This window comes from Camelus bactrianus, chromosome 13, assembly GCF_048773025.1.
Source record: "Camelus bactrianus isolate YW-2024 breed Bactrian camel chromosome 13, ASM4877302v1, whole genome shotgun sequence".
Lineage (NCBI taxonomy): Eukaryota > Metazoa > Chordata > Mammalia > Artiodactyla > Camelidae > Camelus > Camelus bactrianus.
The window spans coordinates 56370980-56392816 of record NC_133551.1 but is presented as its reverse complement, the minus strand read 5'-3'; the positions used below and the strand labels follow the sequence as shown (position 1 = coordinate 56392816).

At 53.5% G+C, this 21837-nt stretch overlaps 1 protein-coding gene across 2 annotated transcripts in view; it reads left to right on the top strand.

Moving 5' to 3' along the window:
• Positions 1 to 459: 459 nt before the first annotated feature.
• ZNF362 (zinc finger protein 362) overlaps positions 460 to 21837 on the top strand; it is a 36509-nt gene continuing 15131 nt past the window's right edge. The window contains exons 1-4 of one of the 2 annotated variants that reach the window (XM_074376908.1): positions 460 to 738; positions 13550 to 13675; positions 18763 to 18826; positions 19003 to 19249. In XM_074376908.1, coding sequence (XP_074233009.1) covers positions 13638 to 13675; positions 18763 to 18826; positions 19003 to 19249 — 349 coding nt within the window. In that variant the 5' untranslated portion in view covers positions 460 to 738; positions 13550 to 13637. Of the gene's footprint in view, positions 739 to 5891; positions 8597 to 13549; positions 13676 to 18762; positions 18827 to 19002; positions 19250 to 21837 lie in introns of those variants that run through there. The other variant, XM_074376909.1, reaches the window with a different exon arrangement.

Genomic DNA, 21837 nt, shown 5'->3' with positions numbered 1-21837 from the left:
GCGGGCTCGGCCCGGTCGGGGCCTCGGCCCGCCAGGCCCAGCTTCCCCAGCCCGCCGTGGCCGGGGAGGGGGCGGCGAGGCGGCGGCCCGGCCTGGGCGGGACAATGGCCGCGGCCGCCGGGGCCCCGGGAGCCCCCGCGCTGGGGAAGGGGCTGGCCTAGGGCCCGGGCGCCGGTGCCCTCCCCGCGCGGCTCGGGCGGGCGGAGGGGGGCGAGGAGTTCCTTTGTGGCTCTGCCTTCGGCGCGGCGCGGGCGGGGGGCGCAGCGCAACTTTGCGAGGCGGCGGCGGCAGCGGCGAGCGCGAGACGAGGCCCCGGGGCCCGAGCGGGGCCCCCAGCGCGCGGCCCGCCCCCGCCCCCCGCCCGGCCCCCTCCCCTCGTGCGCCGTCGCCCGCGCCCGGCGCTGCCCACTCGCGGGAGCCCCCGGGGCCGGACGGGCTGCGCAGCCGGAGAGGCGGGGGCCCGACGCGGCCCCCCCCGGAGCCGGGCGCCTGGCGCGGGGGCTCGCCGAGCGCACGGGGGGCCGCGCGGCGCTGCAGACCCAGCCTCCCGCCGCCGCAGCCGCCGCCGCCTCGGCGCTTGCAGAACCCAGAAGTGAACAGCAGGCGACCCGGAAGGTTTGCGCGCGGCTCCGCACCGAGCCGGAGCCGGAGCCCGGAGCCGGAGCCCCAGCCCGGCCCTGCTCGGGCCGCCGGGCGCGGGCTGCGGCCGCGTCCGGGAGCCGCCGCCAGCACAGCCAGGTCCGTGCGGGCCCGCGTCGCGGGGAGCGGGCCCGGCGGCGGCGGGCGCCCGCCCGCGGGAAAGTTGCGCCGAGTTGCGGGAGGGGGGCCGGCCGGGGCGCGGGCGCTGTCAGCGCGGGCCGGGGCGCTCCGAGGGCCCGGGGCCGCCTGCGCCTCGGGCCGGGCCCGGAGCAGTGGCGGCGGCGGCGGCTGCGCGCGGGGTAGGAAGTGTCTCTGGCGGCGTGTCTGGTCTGCTCTCCCGAGTGTGCGTGTGTGTGAGTGTGTGTGTGTGTGTGTGCGCGCGCGTGTGTGTATGTGTGTTTTCTTAAGCCGGGCTATTCAAACCTGCTGCAATTCTCCGGTAAACAATGATTCATGGGGCATAATGCAAATAAACGGATTGCAAACGGCGCGGTTCGCGCACTTTGCAGCCGGCCGGGTGGAGCGGCCAGTGCCGGATTTCTCCCTTTTTTTGCAGATCTGCAGAATATGGCGTCCCTGTCCTGTTTTAAAAATAAGCCAGGCTGCCATTTTTGTTTTTCTTTTGTCTGAAAATTTTAATAAAACTGTCTGAGAATGTGGGAGAGGCGGCTGGAAGCAGAGGGGGCACCCGAAGGGTTGGCTTTTTTCCTTTTCTTTGGCGAGAGCCGCGAGCCTTTCGGGGAGGTGAGACACAATGCAATTGCACTTTAAAGAAAAAAAAAAAGGAAGCCGCTGGGCGATTTCGGGGGGAGGGTTGGGAATTTAAAGTTAACTTCGAAAGTTTTTTTTTTAAGCTTTTTTTTTTTTTTTTTTTTGGAAGTCGGTGAAATGCCGCGAAAGGATCTCGGGGCGCATTTCTCCCCCCAGCCAGTCGCCTTTGCGGGGGTTTTTGGGAAAAAGTTAACTGCCGATTTCCTCAGAACTGCGGGTGGGGGTGGGGGGATGTGGAGGGTTGGGGATGGGGGTTTCGGGAACCAGGAAATGTCTTTTGGAAGAGGCCTATTAAATGGCATAGTAAGGAACTATATTCTCAGATTTAGAGGAGATGGTTGTCAGTAGGGGCTCTGAGTGAGCCCGGGGTTTCCAGCTAAGACCCTTGGCATGAGAAAATAATCCTGCTCTCCCCTACTCTGCCCTCGAGCAGTGTGGAACCCTCAGCTGTGAGCTGTGTCTTGAGGGGTGGGTCTGTCTCCTTCATGGGTGGCCGGGGCCCCATTGTAGGCGGATATCCTGCCCTGGGTGCTGGGGTGGCTCCCTGAGCCCTCAGGCAAGTGTGCTTGGTAGTTGGAGAGCCCCTTCCCTGACTTGGTAGGCCTCCTGGCCCGGGTTGGTGGCATCTGGTGGTGAAGTATCTCTCTGGACAGGTCAGGGCTTGCTGGCTTTCAGACTATAGAAAGGTTCTGAAGGCCAGGCCCACAAGGTCTGGGGTGGCTGGCGCTGTCCAAGGCTCCTGGGCAGCTTGGGCCTGGTCTTTCCCTCTTCGGGAAAGTCTGTCCTTGGAGGACCCTTAGCCTGTCTAACCCCTGCCCCAGAGTCTTCTGGAGGGGAGACCCCTCTCGTCACTCTGGTCTGAGTCCTGGCTCCACAGGGCAGTGTGAACTCACTTTGGGCAGAGTCAGGCAGGGGTTGAAGCCTGGGGTTTGGGGGTTTAGGATTGCAGAACTTGGTATATGAGGGCCAGAGGGTACCAAGCCAAGCACTTTTCAGATCGGGAAACTGAAGTCCAGAGAAGGCAAGTGACTTACCCAAAGTCACACTGCCAGTTGGAAGGAGAGCTGAGACAGCTACTCAGATGTTCAGGTTTTCCCTTCTAAGCTCTCTGCACTCTTCTCTGTTGGGGGCCCTGACCCCTGCAGGAGTCATTTTGGACAGGACTGGACTGAAATGGGACAGCATGTCTCTTTTCACTCTCCCCCTCCCCCCATCATAATCCTGCCTGGGTGAATGGAACTTTACAGTTTGCACAGTGTAGTGCATGGTTGTTAGTTATCACATCAGGTTCTCCCAGAAACTCGGTTGGGTGAAATTGTCGAGGTGGGGGTACTTTACTTCATTTTAAAATTTAGGAAACTGAGGCTTGGAGAGGTTGAGCTGTGGCAGAGGAGGGCTTAAACTCCAGCTTCTGGATTCCTTGTCCACAGAGCCTCTTCCTGGTGGACTTTGGTGCTTGTGGACCGATTTCTTTCTCAACTTGTAGTTTTTGATCTTTCAAATCCTTCTGTTGACCCTATGTAAAAAAAAAATCTAGAAGCCCACCCCCTAAAGAATGTCAGAGTTAGAAAGGCCCTGAGAGGTCATCTGAGCTCAGAGAGAGGAAGCCACTGGCTTGAAGTCACCCAGTGATTTGGGTCCCAGGTAGGTCCAAAGAGCCCTGGTCTCCCATCTCTCATTCTCTGTGAGACACTACTTACTGCCAAACTCCACTGGGCCCAGAAGGCAGTGATTGTTGGTGGTGCTGGTGGTGATGGGGCTGTGGGCACTATAATGGCCAACACTTGGTGGACACATGGGTTTGTCCCAGGGGCTGAGGAATAGGCTATCTGTGGTCTTGGGGGATGGAGGCAAGATGGTCCCAGGTGGAGAGGAAGCCGATGTGTGGATGAGGTGTAAACTGGGTCTGAGCTAGCCTGGCCCCAGCCCTTCCCTGGGCAGACACTTACTTCCCTGCCTCTCCGTAAAGTGAGAGTCATTCATTCCTTCATCTCCATGCATTAGTTCATTCATTAGTTTGCTAGATCATTCCTTTGTTCTTTCATTGTACATTCATTAGTTTACTGGTTAGTCATTTCAGTAGTTGTCCATCTGCCGGTCCATCCATCCATCAGCTCACCTAGCCCAGGTTGGACAGCCATGTGAGATACAAGTGCAGTCCATCAGGGCCTCAAGGCCAACAGGGTACAGAAAGCACTAGCTAGGGCAGTATTCATGGATGCCTACATGACTCCCCAGGGAAGGTCCCTTGGAGAAACGGAGGCTTGAAAATGCCACAGGAGTTCCACAGACTATCACGATGGTCAATCTGGGTCCTAGGACCGAGACCCATTTGTGAATTGAAATTTACAGTTTGTGAAGTGTGGTTGGTGTATGGCTTGTGTGACTTTGGGCATATTCTTCCCCTCTCTGAGCCTCAGGGGTTTTTTTGAGCCTCAATTTCTTGATCTTTAAAATGGGGTAATTTCTGTGATCTCTCATAACTGTTGGGAATGATCACAAGGTGTCTGCTAAGTCTCCCAGCCCTGGCCAGGCACATGGTGTTTTCAGAATGAGCCACATGATCTGGGGGCCCTGCAAACCTTGTTTAGCCTTGTCATTCCCCTGCTGAAACTCTTCTAGGCATTTTGAAGAAGAAAAATCTAAAGTCTTTTGTGAGCCTACAAGGCAACAAGGCCCTTTATGGTCTGGGCCTGCCCACCCTCTACCTCAGCTCCCCTGCCTGCCCCTCAGTCTCACCACTTCCAGCCACGCTGGCTTCTTTCAGCACCTTGAATTTACAAAGCCTGTTGGCAGGGCCTTTGCACATCCTCCTCCATCTGGGATGCTGGCACGGCTGGCACCTCCTTGTTTCACAGGTTTCCACTCTGTTGGGGCTTCCCTGGCCACCTGCTCTGTAATAGCTTCTCACTGTCACTTTCGGCCACATCAGCCCTCTTTTATTTTCTTTTGCAGCTCTTATTGGTATCTGAAACTTTCTCGTTTATTTGTACTTCTTGCCTGTCTTGACAGCTGGCACGTGCTTAAACCCCATGCAGGCGAGTGGGCAGGTGGATCCAGCCCAGGGTGGCTGTGGCTTTTGCAGAGGCCCAGAGATGCTGGGAGGTGGGGTGGGCCCGGGTGTGGCGGCTGCCTTGGCCGTGGGACAGCGCCTGGGAGATGAAGTGACACGGAGCTCTGCCCTTTCCTCCCCTGGGAGGCTCTGGGCTGTTGTCGGGAAATAATGAGATGATTAAATCATGGGATCTAAGAATCCTGGTCTCTTCCAATCTCAGAACCTCAGCATCTGAGAAGCTTTCTGCCTCAGAACCTTTGACACTTGGAGTCCGCACATGATCCGATCTGGGATTTGGACTCTCACAAAGGGGCTCTCACTGCCTTACTTATTGAGTTGCACACAGTACTTACTTTGTGCCAGGCCATGTTCCAAAAGGCTTTATAAATGTTGACATATTTAACCCTCATTGTTATTACCCCCATTTTATAGCCAAGGAAGTTGAGGCACAGAGAGGTTAGGTAATTTGCCTAAGTTCACAGAGCTCATCAGGTGCTTTGTGGGATGTGAACCCAGACTCTTTCTTAGAATCCCACAGCTGTTGAGGGGAAGCCCAACCTCACTCAACCCCTGCACAGCGGGAACCCCCTTCCCGCATGCTTGACAAAAGGGCCTCTGATCTCTGCTGGAGTGACAGGGAGCTCCCTCCTCACCAGGCCCCCTGGCCTCCCTTGGTCAGACATTTGTCATTGCTGGAGAGGTTTTCTTAACAAAATGTAAAGGGCTGCACCTCCCCTGTGAATTACACTTGAGAAGTGAAGTTCATGTTACGGTTTCCCAGTGCATTTGACTTTGTGGTTTTGTGACTTCAGTAGCTTCTTCCTCCCCACTGGGTTGTGAGCATCTTGAGGGCAGGCAGCCTCGGGGCCCGGTGTTGAGTGTATGAATGAGTGAAGCTGTGAACAAAGCATCTGTGTCCCCAGCTCCTCCTATCTGTGCAGCACCATGCCGGGCACTGGTCCAGGGTATTGGACAGGCTTGCTGTACTTGTGGAAAAAGGATGGTTATCTCTCTGGGTAGCCCCATATACCCAGTTCTTGGAGAACCATTTGAGATCTAACGTCATGCACTAATTGGAGAGAGGGGGACATCACAGTTTATCCAGCCAAACCTTAGTTTGTCTGTTGAGGAAACTGAAGTGGGAAAGGAGAGGAGTAGACCTTGTCTGAGGCTACCCACACCTTCTGATGCTTTGCCTGGTGGGCTTTCCTCTCCCCAGGTGCCAGCAGGCTGCCACAGCATGTACCTTGGGGTTTCAGGGCAGCAACAACCCTTGTTGGGAGGCTGCTCCCTCTGTTGCACCGGCTTCCTTGTCTCCACGATGTGGGTAGCATTCCTGGATACATGGGGCTGTGAGAGGGACCAGTGCCCCACCTGGCACGTGGGCGGGATTGAGAAGTGGGTGCAGTGGAAGTGGGTGGGGGGCTGTGGCTGTGGCTTCCTGCAGCTAGGGCTGGGGCCGGACTTTGGAGGCTGGGTAGGATTTGGGAAGGGGGTCGAGTGGTGTCTTGAGTGGATAATGTGCGTCCTGCCTTGTCCCTGCATCATCTGCGTGGCAGGATATCTCTGGGAGATGGTCCCTGCCATTTGGGTCCTTCCTTCTCTGAGCTTTGGGCAAAGGCTTCCTGTTTCTTAAGGGGACAGTCTCATCATTTCAGTTTCTGGGGTTCAGTGGGGAACACCTGACTGGGTGGACACACCCCCTGGACACACTCAAATACACACTCACATGTATTCACACTATCAGCCAATCTACCACCTTCAACCCTGCTCCCCCACCCCACTTTTGCCAATTTGAGGTGCTCCCCTACTGTTTCAGAAATGCCACCAGAGGTGCCCCAAACTGGACCTATAGAGCTGGGGGTTCAGGAGACAAGTCCTCTGGAGTGTGTATCCACACACATGGTACACACCCATCACCCTGCATGCACCTCCCAGGAGACAACACATAGCTGCCTGCCTGCCCTCCTCGCGTACTTCCACACTCATGTACATGTCACGTTTATCACCTGCACACAGGCATACTTGTGCACATGTGTGCTTTACACGTAGGTGCACCTTATACCCAGGAGGATGCAGCCTCACTTTCTGGCTTTGCACACGATCCCTCCCGCGCTCCCATGCACTCGTGTGTGCCCATGCCCTGCCTCGACCTGCTTGCAGCCTGCCTGGACCTCCCGCCTTCATTCAGCAGTACTTGAGCATTGAATGTAGACCAGGCCCCATGCGCGATGCTGGGGACAGTGGTGAGGAGAACTGATGTGGTCCCTGCGCTGGTCCAGGAGACAGACATTAGACAAACACAAATGATAATATGATTAGAGACTTTGATAACTGCTGGGAAGGAACCACTTCACTATGATCAGGGCTTCCCTGTAGCTTTGTGCTTTTAGATTTACTATAAGAAGCACCCATAATGGTGTGTGTAGGAGGGAGGTGCTTCTGGGAGGAAGTGTTATCTGAACTGGCTTGAAGTTTTCCAGGTGAGGGCATTCCAGGCAGAGTGAACAACCGGGGCAAAGGCCTGGAGGTGAGAAATCGAGAAACATGGAGATGGCAGTAGCCCTGAGGCCTGGAGGAGGGTGTAAGAGACAAGGAGGTGGGTGGGGCCTGGTCTGCCGGGCCTTGCAGTAGGTCTTCCCTGGCCTCTACCCCAATCCGCTCCCTTTGCTGCCCTGCCCTGCCCGGGGCCCACTCATCGGTTGGCCTCCACCTCCGGCCTGAGCCCTGTCTGTCGTGTTCCACAGGCTACCCAGCCCAGGGGTCCTGAGATACAGCATGAGAACAGGCTCTGATCACCTGGAGGTTCCTAGCCTGAGACCCCTAGGATCTGTCTAGGAAGCTCTGGGGAGCCAGGCCACAGCTAGGGTTCAGCAGCTGGCTCTCTTGCTCTGAGTTAATCCCAGATTTGTCTCCCCATCAGTCTGCCAAGCAGCCCCTGTGGGTCCTGAAAGGTTCCCAGAGCTGCTGCATTCCCAGCCCCTTAGACGTTACTGGTTGGTCAGATTTACATGTGGGTCTTTGGAATGTTGGGAGAGTCTCCCTGTGCCTTGGAGAAGCTAGTAACAAAACAACAGCCCGCACAGAATCCTTACCATGTAACAGGACCTGTTCTAAAGGCTTTATATGTATTGACTCCCTGAATCCTCACCACAATGCTGTGGAGATAGCATTAGCACCCCCAGTCTGGTAACAGTCTCTGGGGCTTCGACCTAGGTTGTCTTGTTCCAGAATCCATACTTTTAACCCTTCACTGGCCACATTGCCCCTCAGAAGGCCCAAGAACCCAGGCTGTGATTTAGTTGAATCTCTCTTTTATAGAGGAAGGAACAAAAGGCCCAGAGGGGAAATGGACTTGCCAAAGGTCACACAGCAAGCTGACGGCAGAGGGGCCCAGCCTCCTCAGCCCTCACCAGTTGCACGACCTTGGGCAGGTTACATCTTCTCCGAGCCTCTTCCCTGCCCCAAGCAAGGAAGAAATTGATGTAGAAGCCAGCAGGGTGGGACCTTTGTGGCGTGCAGGGAACTGCAATTGAGAAGGAACTCAGGGTGGGGGCTTCTGGGTGCCCTGGATGTGCACTTTGTCATCAGTCATTAAGTTGCTCATTTTTGTTCTAAGCATCTTTCTGCACATGGATTATATTGAAGTGTTCACAGCATCCACATCACAGGTCATTAAGGAGCCTGAGTGAGAAGTGCCTGGAATGGAAAAAGTGCTTAGTACCTTCTTTGTAGTGTCCTTTCACACTGGCAGAAGGCATTCCCTGTGGGGATGGGAGCTAGGGGTCCCAGGGGGAAATGGAAGTAGAGAGGGGTATGTGTTCAAAGCCTGCGGTATGTCCTCATCCCTGAGAAGGCTGTCATGGCCCATTCTCTAAGGGAGGGCACTGAGGCTCCTGGAGATGGTCGCCACCCTGGGTGTCTCTAGGGGGCTGGTGGTGAGATAGAGGAGGGACAGGGGGGAGGGGGCAGCATCCTGGCTGCTGGCTGCCTCAGCAGCCCCATCGTGCTGTGATCAGCACCCCCACCGCAGTGAAAACAGCCCTCCCCAACCCCTCAGGGCTGCGGAAACCCAGCCTAATTGGATCCAGGACCCTCGGGAGCCTCATTCCGCACAGGAAGTTCCCAGGAGTGAGTTTCCAAGGCTGGCCTGGGTCTTGGAGGGTGGGGTGGGGCGCAGCAGCTGGGACTCCGGGCTCTGGGCTGCATGGATTGGGGGCACATGGAGGGCAGAGGGATCGTGGGAGGAAAACTTTGAGCACATGGGGATCCCCAGGCTCTGGGAAGTTGGGAAATCTCAGCTTCTCTCTCTTAGACCATCTCCTGCTTGTCCCTTCCAGGCCCTCCTTCTGGCCCCGTTATGACATGTCCATTGAAAACCTTGACCATGGCCTTTCCCTGCTCAGGGACCCCCTGAGCATGGGCCCCCATGGCCTTTCATCCAAGTGTCTCAGCCTGGAACTTTGGCCCTTTATGAACTGCCCCAGCCACCTCTCCCTCCACCTGTGAATTCCTGCCCTGGGCCTACACCAGACCAAACATCAAGCTGTGTGCTTTCTTGCTTCAGGGCCTTTGCACGTGCAGTTCTCCCCACCTGGCCTGCCCTTCCCCAGCATCTATTTCTTGATGTCTCCCCTTCCCCCTGTCAGTAAGTCCCACCTTTGTGCAGTCTTTGTTCATCCCCCACTGGGATGAACTCATCTTCCAGGGAGCATCCCCACCCCTAACCCAGCCATACCCTGGCAGTAGCTTGTTGCCTCTCTCTGGAGCAGGGAGCGTTCGTGAAAAGGCTTTGCTGTCCTAGGAAGCTAGCAGCTATCCATGCCTTTGCACACAGGGCCCCTCTGCTTGGAATGCTCTTCCTCTACCCTCTTGCTCTTCTGGCAAACATTTCAGTCTTTGAGGCCCACATGGACAGACCCCCCCTCCTCCCTTGGGTTCCCTCAGTGAACACTATTGAGCAGCTCGGGTGAACTAGACACTTGAGCACCTACTATGTGGCCGGCACTAGGGTCTGGGGCTGTGGCGGTGGCCCTGTCCTCAAAGATCATGGCAGGAGGGAGTATTTAGAGGTGCAATACAGAGGTGGGGTAGGAAGAATGCAAGGGGTGACAGGTGTGTGTAACAGAAGAAGGTCAGAGAGTGACCTTCAGCTGAAATCTGAAGGAAAAGTGAGGTGAGATGTATGCCGAGTCTGGGTACAGTGTTGTAACGAAGAACCAGACCCCTGCCCTGATCTCAGGGAGCTCACAGCCACCTGGGGACTAGGTGGATAAGTAACTCAGCAGTTCTAGGGTGGTGGGAGCCCAGGAAGCTGTGGGAACTCGGGAGAGGCTGCAAATAGGGCCTAAGATGGGGATGGTGATGGTGATCAGGAAGGTATCCTCATGGCAGTGACACCTGAGTTGATTTCTGTTGGTTGATGGGCACCTGTCAGGGTTCCAGCTGGGGGACTGCCCCCAAGTGGGTTGGCACAGCCTGTGCAAAGGCACGGTGGCATGAGAGAGCAACTTGTTTTGGGAACCTGCAGGTAGTTTAGTGAGGCTGGAGGGAGAGAAGCTGTGGGGGTGCACCTGTTGGGATGCATGTGGTCAGCAGGGCCTCCTTAGCAAAGGCCTCTGGGTCATGCTGGGGAGTTCGAACTGTACCCCAAAAGTTATGGGAACCCAGTAGGGATTTTAAGCAGGAAAGTGAGTGACCCAGGAAGGCTTTCTTTTGTTTGGCTTGGTCCTACCCCCTGAAGTCTCTGGATAAGAAGGGGAGTCCCTCTCTTCATGACACTCCTGGCTGTGGTCTGGGGTGGGGCTTGAAGCTCACTGTGGGACTCTGAGCAAGCCTCTGGCCCTCCCTGAGCGCCACTGTCCTTCTGGGTAAATCTGCAGGGCCTGAGGCCGGAGTCTGTGTGGGGCTGTGGGCGGGACCTGGGGTGTCTTGATTGGCCAAAGCTGGCTGAACCTTTAGTGTTTAAAAAAACTCCCTTAAAAAGTTACGTAGCCATGCTGCAGAAATGTCAGAGAATTCGGAAATGAAATAAACCAAAACTCACCCCCATTTCTGTCCATCCCAAGCCTGGAACACACCACTGCTAGTATTTCGGTATTTCTTTCCCATCTTTTCTCTCAGCACCTGGATTTTTGTATGGATGTCATTGCCCTGTCTTTACAAATAGTTTTTAAAATCTTCCCTTTCCCCCAAGTAATGTTGTAGCATGAGTATTTTCTAAATCACTGCAGGGTGGTTTTAATCCTTCTTCCTAATGGATCTGGTGTCAGGGTGGAAAGCATGGGCTCCAGAGCCCGACTTTCTGGATTCAAATTGTACATGCACTGCTTGACATCAGGCAGGTTACCTCATCTCTCTGTGCCTCAGTTCCTTGCAGGGTTGATATGAATGTTAAATGAGTCATTACGATGCCAGTAAACATCGGCTATTAATGACTGTAGACTGTGTCACTGTTCAACATGATTTACAGAGCCATCCCCCTATTGTTTAAAATTTTGGCTGTTCCAGGTTTTTGCTACTGTAAAAATCCACTGGAGCAAACAACTTTGTGTGTAAAACTTTGTCTCTATTTAGGGTATTTTCTAGGGACAGATGACCAAGAATAGGATTGCTAGGCCAAGAAGTCTGAACATTTTTATAGAGCTCATGACACATTACCAGATTGCTGTTGGAAATGATTGTTCCAATTTACACTCTCAGCAATAAAGCGTGGGAGTGCCAATTTCACAATACCTTTACCAGCATTGGGCATTATCATTTTCTTATTGCTTTTTGCTATTTTAACCACGTGAAACTCATTTAATAATTTTCACTGTTAGGGAAGCAGAACCATTTGCTGTGTTTATTATCTGTTAACAACTTTTTTTGGTCTGCTAATCTTTACAGCACACAGCCTCTTCTCAGGTCAATTAGGAAGATAGGGCTTAGGGAAGAGTGTAACACAGGGGACATACAGTACCAGAGTGGGTGGGGGGTACTCAAGAAGGGGAGGGGACTTTTCCTCTGTCCAAGCCACGATACTTTCAGTTCCCTCCACTTAGACCATTCATTCACCCAAACATTTATCAGGTACTGTTTGGAGCTTAGAAGGTAAATGACTCAGCTTTGATTCTGCCCTGACAGAAAGCATGTTCAGCAGCAGAGATGGGTGAGAAAACAGGCAGAATATGGAGTGACAAGTGTCTGATAATGGAAATGCAGGGCACCTAGGGAGTAGGCCAACACATCCTAGGGGGTGTAGGGGGAGCAGTCCTGGAAGGCTCCCAGGAGGAAGTGACCTGTAAACTGGGGCCTGAGGAATAAGTGGTAGTTAACCAGTGAAATGGAGAGGTCAAGGAATTCAGCCAGGGAGAGGAGGCAGCCTGACTGGAGTGAGGAAGTGGGAAGGAAGTGGAGTGCTGGGGGAATGGTCAGTCTGGCTGGGCAGAGTGGAAGGTGGGAACAACCAGTCAGGCCAAAGAGGTTGGCAAGGGTCAGACATGGAAGGCCTAAGGAATCCAGACCTCGTCTGAAGGGAAGGAGGGAGCCATGGAAGGTTCTCGGTGGGGGAATGTTGGGATCTGATTTGTATTTTAGAAATATCACAGTGACTACTCTGGGAGACCAGGACGGGGCACATGCGTAGAGGTGCAGAACTCTGGAAGGAGGCTTTTGCAATAGCTGAGGCCACAGCAGAAGGGGGCCCGGACCAGGGCAGGGAAGGTGGTGGAGATACTCCCTGTAGAACCCTAACCAGCTTCAAAGTGCCAATTGAATGTCACCTCTGCCAGATAGCCCTTAGTGACATCTGCCATGACCCTCCCAGGTCTGGGAGATGGGGTCTGTGCGAGGCATGGCATGCAGTGGTGAGTCGAGTGCCTGCCATCACTGACCCTGACTTCCCCTTGCTCCTCCCAACCTCCAGACCTTCCATCTGTTACCCCCACCCCCTTGGCTAGCAATAACTTCTTCCTCTCTCTCCTTTTTTTCAAGAATAAATTTATTGTTTTCATTATAAAAGCAACAACAACATTGCAGAGTATCTGGAAATCAGAGAAACAAAGACAAAAAACCAGATCAGCTCCAGCTGCCTCCCCCAGTACTCCCAGCCTCCCTCTGGGCGTGGTTCCCTGCAGCTTGCTTTTTCTGACGCAGGTTTTTATTTTTGCCTCCTTGTAATCATAGTATCGGACAGTTTTGGGTCCTGCTCTCTCCCACTTGCTTTGTTGGAAGCTCGTTCCCCTGTGGCCATGGGGTCTGGGCAAATCTCATTTTTTAATGTTTCTGGGCTGGTGGGGGAATGGGAGTGGGTGGGACAAACGTTGCTTCACTGCACCCTCCACCTTATAGTGGGCAAGGCTGATCACATTCCACCTTGGGCTGCCCATTCTCTTTGTTTGTCTAGGCCTGAACCTTCCCAGGTGGCAGGGCCCCTTCCTCAGTGTCCCTACCCCCTGTACCCCCATGTGGAGCTCACTAGGCTGGCCTCAGGAGGGTGGGAAAGGGTGATGGACAGACCTGGTTTCAAATCCAGACTCAGTTCTGTGACCTCAGGCAAGTTACTTAACCTCTCTGGACCTCAGTTTCCTCATGTGTATTATGCGTCTATTGCAACAGTAAAATAATTTCTATAAAATGCCCTGATACCATTCCTGGCCTATTGTAAGTGTTCAGGAAAAGGTAGTCGATATTATTGTACTTTTTCATTCTCCAAAGAATTTCTGAGGCCACCTTGGACAAGACAGTGGAATGGCAGAGGTAATGAGCACCAACTCTGCCTGTGAAGAGCTCACAGTCTAGTGGGGAAGTTTCCCAGGGACACATAACTGCTCCAGGGTGTGATCAGCTCTGTGGGGTTGCACCAGATCTGGGTGGTGTCCTAACTCCCGTTATTTGCTAGCTGTGTGACTTTGGGCAAGTTGGTCGACCTCTCTGAGCTGCAGTTTCCTCTTCTGTATAACGCACATCTCACAGGGTCATTGGGAATATTCAGTGACATGATGCATATAACATACTCAGTACAGTGCCTGGCATATAGTAGGCGTTGAAATCAACAGTAGCTGCCATTTTATTATTATTATTGTTATTATTCCCATATACAAGGTGCTGTTGGGAACACAGAGGAAGTGACTGACTGGGGGTTCAGGGAAAGCTCCGTAGAAGAGGGAACACTTGAGCTGGGTCTTGAAGGATGAGTAGAAGTTCACCAAGTGGGAAAGGACACTCTAGGTAAGGAGCCTGTGATTCCAGGTTGAAATCTGTCGAGGGGTTTGTTCTTTGGGGGACCAAGGCATTGTGTTCATCCCAACTTCCCCAAGTGCCCCTTGCTGCCTCCCTCCTGGTCTGCCTGGGGGCTGTGTGTACTCACCCTCCTGTAACAGTATCCCCTGTCACTCTGTCCTGGTGGCTGTGGGGTCCTGTTTACGGGAGTTGCTGTGTCCCCATTTGTCCAAGTTTGGGACCACAGGTTTGTGTCCCATGTGTTGGAGTTTGGTGCTGTCTGTCTGCATGTTCCTGTGACTCTGTTTGTCTGTGCCACACCGTTGGGGGGCAACCTGCCAGCTTGCTTGTCCTCCAGCTCTAACCAAATAGCCAGGCCTTGGTCACTCTCCTCCCTGGCCCAGAGTAGGCCCTGCCTTTTACCTCCGTTCCATTCCCTGGGGGCCTTCAACCTGTATCCTCCCATTGCCTCCTCTCCTGACTTCTCCTCTCCCTCCTACACTTAGCAGTCAGAGGGGTCTTTTAAACCACAGATGCTGTCCCATCACCCACTGCTTCAAGTCCAGACCCCAGGCCTCGGATTCAGGACCCGCCTTTCTAGGTGTGGCCCAGGCTGATGGCTCCGGCCTCATGTCCTGTCTCCCAGTCCACACCGATTGCTATGGCTCCCTTCACACATCATGTGGCTTCTCACCTCGAGGCCTTTGCTCAGGCTGCTGCTTCTGCCAGGAATGCTCCCCACTCTTCCTTTGCCTGGCCAACTCCCACTCATCCTTTAAGACCCAAAGCACGCATCACCTCCGCTGCTGGGAAGTCCTCCCTGATCCTTTCTTTCCATTCTGGGCTCTGGGCTGCTCATCCCTTACTTGGGGAATAGGAGCAAGTGACTTGCCCAAGGTCACACAGCTGTTGAGTTGGAGCCAAGATTTGAACCTATGTGCACTGGGCTCCAAATAAAGTAGGCCGTTCCATGGTCCAGGTGAGGTGATAGTAGCTAGGACTTGTGTAGAGGATTGAGTGGATTTGAGAGTGATTTTGGAAATAGAATCCCGAGGATATGACTGGGGGAGGGTCTGAGCTAGGAGGGCAGGGAGGGGACATATTGTGGATCAGTGTCTGTGGCAGGAGCATCCAGGCAGATGGGGATGCCTGGCTCCGAGCTGGGGATGGCTAGAGGAGCACACGTCTTACATCTTACTGGAACACCAAGTCCAGCTCAGGCCGGCTGAGTCCGCGCAGCCCACGAGCAGTCAGGGAGGTAACTGGAAGGTGGCCTGTCGGCTTTGACTGCATGGAGGTTCCTGATGGCGTGTGACGAGTCTCATAGGCAAAAGTTCTTTTATGCAGAAGCTTATGGGTCCCATGTCTGCTTCTTCTTCTTGGGGCAGGGTTCTTCTATTGGCCTTCAGTTCCCCGGCACTGGTCCTCACTGTGGCCCAGAGGATGGATCCAGAACGGGTGGATGGGCAGATGGGCAGACTGGCTGACTGCCAGCGGGGTGCTGTTTTCAGAGGCAGCTCTAGGTGTTTCATTCATTGACCCATCTAACTTTTTTCACCTTTTAGAGCAAGAAGAACAAAATGACAGCTTACTGGCCCCACTGTAAGGATCAGGGCTATGTGTCTCGGGACTCACAGCACAGAGTCTTGGCTTCTGTGTGGGGCTTAAAGCCCAGTTTGCATGTCCTGCCCGACCCCCAGCGTGTCTCCTCTGCCTGTCCGGCATGGACACTCAGCCCCAGCCCACCTGGCTCCTTTGCCCCAGCTTCTCCCTCTGACCTCAGTCCTCTTTGCTTCATTGTTCCCCCGCCCAGCACACTCTGATGCCTTCTCACTGCCAGCATTTCATCCCAACCCCTAGCTCGGCATTCAGGACCCTGCCGACTGGCCTCTGTCTCTCACCACCTCATCACTCCCCAGCTCTCCCCTTGGTGCCAGTGGGTGGCTGCTCACTCTCCCAAACCTGCTTTATACTTTCATTCCTTCACAGCTGCCCTTCTGCCTTGTCAACCTGTCCTAAATGTACATCTGACCCGTCTCTCTCCCGCTTAAAATCTCTCCCTCAAGACAAGGTCAGAGCAGCTGAGGCCGGCCCTGGCCTCCTTCCCACCATGTCATGCGGGTCCCCCAGCTGCCCGGGTGCACACTCACGCCTCGCAGGCTTGTTGTGGGGCTCACATGAGATCCTCTTGATGTGCCCCCAGCCATGTGCTCAGTAAGGGCTCAGCTAGTGCTCACCCTACCACCTGCCTTCCCTGCACTAACACACAGATGTGCACCAGGGCCTGGGTCACCCACCAAATCGTGAAGTTACTTAAGCTCAGCCAGAGATGGACACAGAACAATGAAGCAGAGGCTGTGCCAATCGGATTCCATGACCCAGGCCTCTCCCCTCTGCACCCTTCCCTAGCCAGGGTTAGGGGTGGTCCCTGACTGACAAGAGGCCTGAGAAGTGGCAGAGAGGATGCTCGATCCCAGCTGTAGGACCTCCTACCTCCCTGACCAGGGTGGAGCTTTGGAAAGCCTAAACTTGGCATTGAATTGAAGAGGAGGTGGAGAGGGCAGCTCCCCCAGAACTGTCTGAGGAACAGTCGGGTATAGTGGGCAGTCTTGGGCCAGGGCAGGAATGAGGCAGAACAGCCTGTTTCAATCCCATTTTACAGATGAGGAAAACAGACTCAGAGCCAGTGCCCTATACTGCAGCACAGTGCTCCCTCCTGTTTCCCTGTCTGTGCAGCCAGCAGCAGAGTGCTGCCCTCCTGGTACCCTCACTTTTTCCTCTGTGAAATGGGCGTGAAGATGTTCCCTGCTTCCTAGGGCTCTGGTGAGAATGCTGCTGGGTACAGAGGGCTTTGCACACTGTCAGCAGTGTTGGATAATTGTGTGGGATGCCTTTAAAATATTTCTGATTATTTATGCCGTCATTTATTCATTCTGTCACACAACTCATGCTGCTGGTCTCCTCTGGGCCTGGGTGCCGGGGAGGCCACAATGAACCAGACAGGTGTATCCAATTCCCAGGCTTCTCTGAGGCTCCCCAGCTCCCCTCTCCCTCAGCCCTGGTGCCTTCTCACCCAGGAGCTTTACAGCTCAGACCCCCTTCATGTTTTCCTCAGCGGGCGACAGCAGGAGAGGGACAGGTGTGAGGCTGCTGGATGAGCCTGTGGGGCTGTGGCCGTGCCATCCTAAGGCATAGTCACAATCCTACAGTCAGGATGCCTTGTCATTCCCTGAACAGCTAAGACTGATGAGCTGGACTTGGGAGTCGGCAGCTTAGAGTGGGAATCTCAGCTCTCTGCTTACTTGCTGTGTGACCTTGACCAAGTCACTCCATCTCTCTGAACTTCAGTTTTCTCAGTTGTGAAATGAGGATGATGAGAGTACCTGCCTTTCAGTGTCAGGGAGCCTGGCACTTGGTAAATGGCAGCCTCCTCACTGTTACTGTGTTGAGGTCTTTCTGAGAAAGGAGAAGTCCCAGTCCAGGGATCTGGAGCCGTCAGGGAGAACTCCAGGCAGGAAGTGCTTCTGGTATTGGGCTGTGAGGGATGGGCAGGGTTGGCTGGGCAAAGGGAAGGGCAGCTTGGTGTCTGCGGGTGGCAGGAGCAGAAGGGCTCTTACAGCTGCCCCAGCCACTCCAGAGGAGGCTCTTCTGATCCCCAGCCTGGCCAGACTCAGACCCAAACCGGCCCCTAGTCTGGGAGTGAGAGACAAGGATTTTTGCATACAGGTATTGAGTTATTTGCATGTGGATAATTATTCCACCAAGGACTGAGGTTGGCAAAGAAAATTTCCCGGGAGGAACCAGCTTGAGCAAATCTGATTTCTAGTCTTGACTCTGGCACCCTAGCCCTGTGGTCTTGGACAGGTCTCTTCCCCTCTCTCCAAGCCTCAGTTTCTTCACCTATAAAATGGGGTAATACCTCCTGTACCTACTTCTCAAGTAAAGATCACAAGAGATAATTCATATAAAAGATCATTCTTATAAAGTATTGAGATTAAATGGTATCCATATTGAGGGTCTTCTCCTGAAACCCTCTGCCTACAGTTCCAGTAAGAGCTTCTCCAGCTTGTAGGGCCAGGAAAAGAGGTTAAAGGCACTTCATTTCAGCCTTGCCTGTCCAAAGAAACAGTTCCGTTTAAGCAACCAATATCAGTAGGCATTTAGTAATTTCTGTAAGAGAGAGAAATAAAAGAAGTTTGATAGGGAGTGAGACTTAATGGAATAGCTGTGGCCAGCATGGTCCCTGTAAGTCACTTCTTGACTTACTCTAGGGTTGCGGGAAGACTCAAACCCTCTGGAAGACAAAGAGCTTTAAGGCCCACCCTTCGTACTGCCCTGGTTGAAAAGGCCTAACTGCACCGGGACTTGTCAGCGGTGAGGGCCACCAGACACATTGTCACATGCTTCTACTGAAGAACCTAGCCTCAGGCCTCCTCAACCCCCTCCTTAAGCACAGCGTTCTGACACATCCTTCTAGGGAAAATGTACATGGCCATGCTTATTTCTTGAGGATGACTTTCCAGAGGTACAATTTCTTGGGTCAAAGGGGAAAACTGTAATCCCTGGCTCTCCGTAAATCATCCTGCCAAATTGCCCCTCAGAAAGGCTGTATCTGATGACCCAAGTTGCCCTCTGTGTTCCAAAGGGGCTATAGGTCAGAGGGCAGGTATCAGGGAGGGGCAGTTGCCTCTGCTCTGTGGCCATTTACAAAGTTGCCCCAGGACTCCTCAGTTTGTCTCTGGACAGCAGGCTTCTGTGTAGAATCCCTGGTCCATGGGGTTGGCTGTGGAACCGAGGGCCCTTCTGTGAAGTAGGGATTGGTCTGCCAGCATCACAGTGATGGGGGAGCTGGGAGTGCTCTGTTCTGGATATGACCTTTGTTCTCTGGGGCCCACTGAGGGAGAATTCCAGACTTTGCAGCCTGGAGATGTGGTACTCTGGCCTGGTAGGAGGCCTGCTCTGCTGCGGGGTGAGGGTCCCACGGGGGCAGGGATCCCAGACACTGGCCCAGACTTGAGTGGGCGTTGCTGATGGGAGCTCGCCCCAGGCCGGTGGGGAGGGCCCTCTTCCCTGTGACAGTCGCTCTCTCCCCGCAGGATGGCCGAGCCTCGATTTAACAACCCGTACTTCTGGCCCCCTCCTCCCACCATGCCCAGCCAGGTAAGACCGAGCATCGCCCCACCGGCGCCTTCCCCCTCTTGGAGCTGCTTTGCTTTGCCCCTGGGCTTTGGCTGCGGCCTGCGGGGCGAGGGTCTCCTTGCGGGTGGCCTGGTGGCCCGGGGCCGGGGCCGGGCGTGACCCAAGCCCCCTTAGTCCCTCTCCTCTCCTGTCCACAGCTGGACAACCTGGTCCTGATTAACAAGATAAAGGAGCAGCTGATGGCAGAGAAGATCCGGCCGCCTCACCTGCCGCCCACGTCGGCCTCATCGCAGCAGCCGCTGCTAGTGCCGCCCGCGCCGGCGGAGAGCAGCCAGGCCGTCATGTCGCTGCCCAAGCTGCAGCAGGTGCCAGGCCTGCACCCGCAGGCAGTGCCGCAGCCTGACGTGGCGCTGCATGCGCGGCCGGCCACCAGCACGGTCACAGGTACGGCGGGTCTGGGCGGAGACTACCTGGGAGGGGCGTGGCCAGGATAGCCTGGGACTCGGGAAGGTGGGTGGAGGGGCTCGGAGCGAAAAACCTGGGGGGATCTCAGATCCGGCTAGTCACAGCCACCTGTACCAGGATGACCTGCCCCACTAAGTGGACCAGATAGGGCTGGAGCGGGTCACTGCCCGCAGGAGGACTCGCCAGGGAAGCCAATCCACGTAGAGAGCTTTAGGAATCCAGAGGAGAACCCTAACCAGACTTGTGTCGTGGGGCGTGAGGGAAGACTTTGTTGGAGGAGTCCATATGTGAGGAAGGGTTGGCGGCTGACAAGAGAAATGGAGGAGGAAGTAGCATGTGCGAAGCAAATATGTGTGTAGAAAGCAAGAGCAGGACAGTGTCCAATTGGGGAGGATGGAAAGATGATGATGATAATGTGGCAGCTAACTCCAGGTGAGCATGTGTATACGTATGTATAACATATACAGTAGTCGTGGCATTACTCCCAGCCCTTCTGTGCCGTGACTACTGTGAGCGTTAGGTTGCCTTACAAAGATAGCAGTTTTGTGTGGTTCACCCTAACATCTCCACTCAACAGATGAGCAAACCAGGGCACAGTTTCACAGCCAGTAAGAGGCAGAGGCAGGCAGCGTGGTTCCAGAGCCCAAGTGGGAACCCTTTGCTCTACCTGGTTCAGCCCAGGCTGGAGAGGAAGCAGGCACCAGAATTGTGAAGGGTCCTGTGGGCCACCCATGCAGTTTGGCTTTACCCCCCGGGCAGTGGGAGCCGCGGAAGGTTTTTAAGGAGGCGAGAGAAATGCTCAGATTTGGGTTAGAAAGCTGGGTCTGGCTGCTGGGTGGAGGCTGTCTTGGTGGGAGACAAGCATGGGGGCTGGGAGAGCTGCAGGAGAGGGTGGTGGCCTGGACAAGGCAGTGGCAGTGGAGATGGAGAGAAGGGGACAGGTGTGAGGTATGTCGAGGAGGAAGAGTGGACAGGGCTGGGTGCTGGGCTGGATGTAGGGGTAAGGAGCGGGAGGAGGCAAGGGAGACTCCCAGGCACTGCCTGTGAGATGGAATCGTGTAGGAGGAGGAGTGGGGTGAGGGAACCATGTGAACCCAGTCTTGGATAGGTTGAGGCTGGGGGCAGGGGGCACATCCTGGGCAGGGTCCTGGGGCTGGGCTGCCTGGTGCCCACCTCAGAACCTGGCGGACAGGCTTTCTGGGAGGCCACTGTGGCTGGGCTTTTGTTCCTCCCCAGCTCACCCTGCTGCCAGCCAGACCCCCCTGCCTCTCTCCCCCTCTCCCTCCTCCCTCGCAGAGATACCCAAGAATTATGGAGCCCAGTGAGCCTCCCCCTGGTGAGGCCCCAGCCACACTCTGCACGTTTCTTTCTTATGATTTTATTAAATTTATTTTTCATTATAAAAGTTATATTAAAAAAGTAATATAAGCATATTAAGGGAAATTTGGGGAAAAAAAGAGAAACTAAGAAAAAAAATCACTCATAATCCCCAGCTTGTAACCCAGTAGCTTAGAGAGACTTTTAGTCCATTTCCTTCCTTTTGTATCTTTTTTATTTTTAATATGTGTGTGTTTTGCTGAGCTTGTGGTAGGGCTGTACCCATGACTTTAACCGTTTTTTCCTGCTCACCATTCTATCATAAATATATTTAGTGCATTCTTTTTAATTATAAAGGGAATTCACAGCATTATAAAACATTTAGAAATTGCAGACAGGGTGAAAGAGAAAAAAATTTGCCCTAGTCCTGCTATTGTTAGCATTTTCATGTCTTCTCTATAATTTATTTTATTTTATCCTTTAATCACAGATGTAAAAAATGGATGAATTCACCAGGTAAAAAATTTAAATAATATGGAAGCAGAGAATCAAAGTATGAAACTCTCTTTTTACCAACAAATTCTCCTCCCTCCCTAGAGAGAACCATAATTTACACACAATTTAGTTTGGGGTGTCTCTTCTCAGATCTATTCCTATGTTTTCACACACATTTACTGTCTGTATATACGTATGTAGTTTGGATTTTAAACAGAGGGGTTCATTCTGTCTGTGATTTGCTTTTTGACCTGATAGCACGTTTCTCTGTCACTGCACGACACCTGTCTTATTTCCGTGGCTTCCCATTCCTCTGTATTGAAGATAGCACACATCTCTTTACAAAGCCCGTGCTGAGGACAAGCAGGTTGTGTCCAGTTTTGTTTGATCACGGTTTTGTATGGATGATCTTTGTGCTCATGTGCAAATATCTCTTTATGGGAGATTTCTACAATTAGACTTGCTTCATCAAAAGTTATGTACATTTAAAATTTTAATGGCCGTTGCCAAACCTCTTTCATTAACGTTGAGAAGCCTTCCACCAGCATGTATGACACACAAAAGATACTTGTGCCAACTCTGGATATTATCTTTTTAGTGCACAAAATTTTATGTTTTTTTTTTTTAAAGCAGTTTAACCACGTAATAGATACCATTTTCATCTTTTTGTCTATTCAACCTGATGTTGTAAATGTTTCAAGACCCCTCATTTTTAAAAGAATAACTTTTTACTGCGGAAGTTAAAAAAAAAAAAG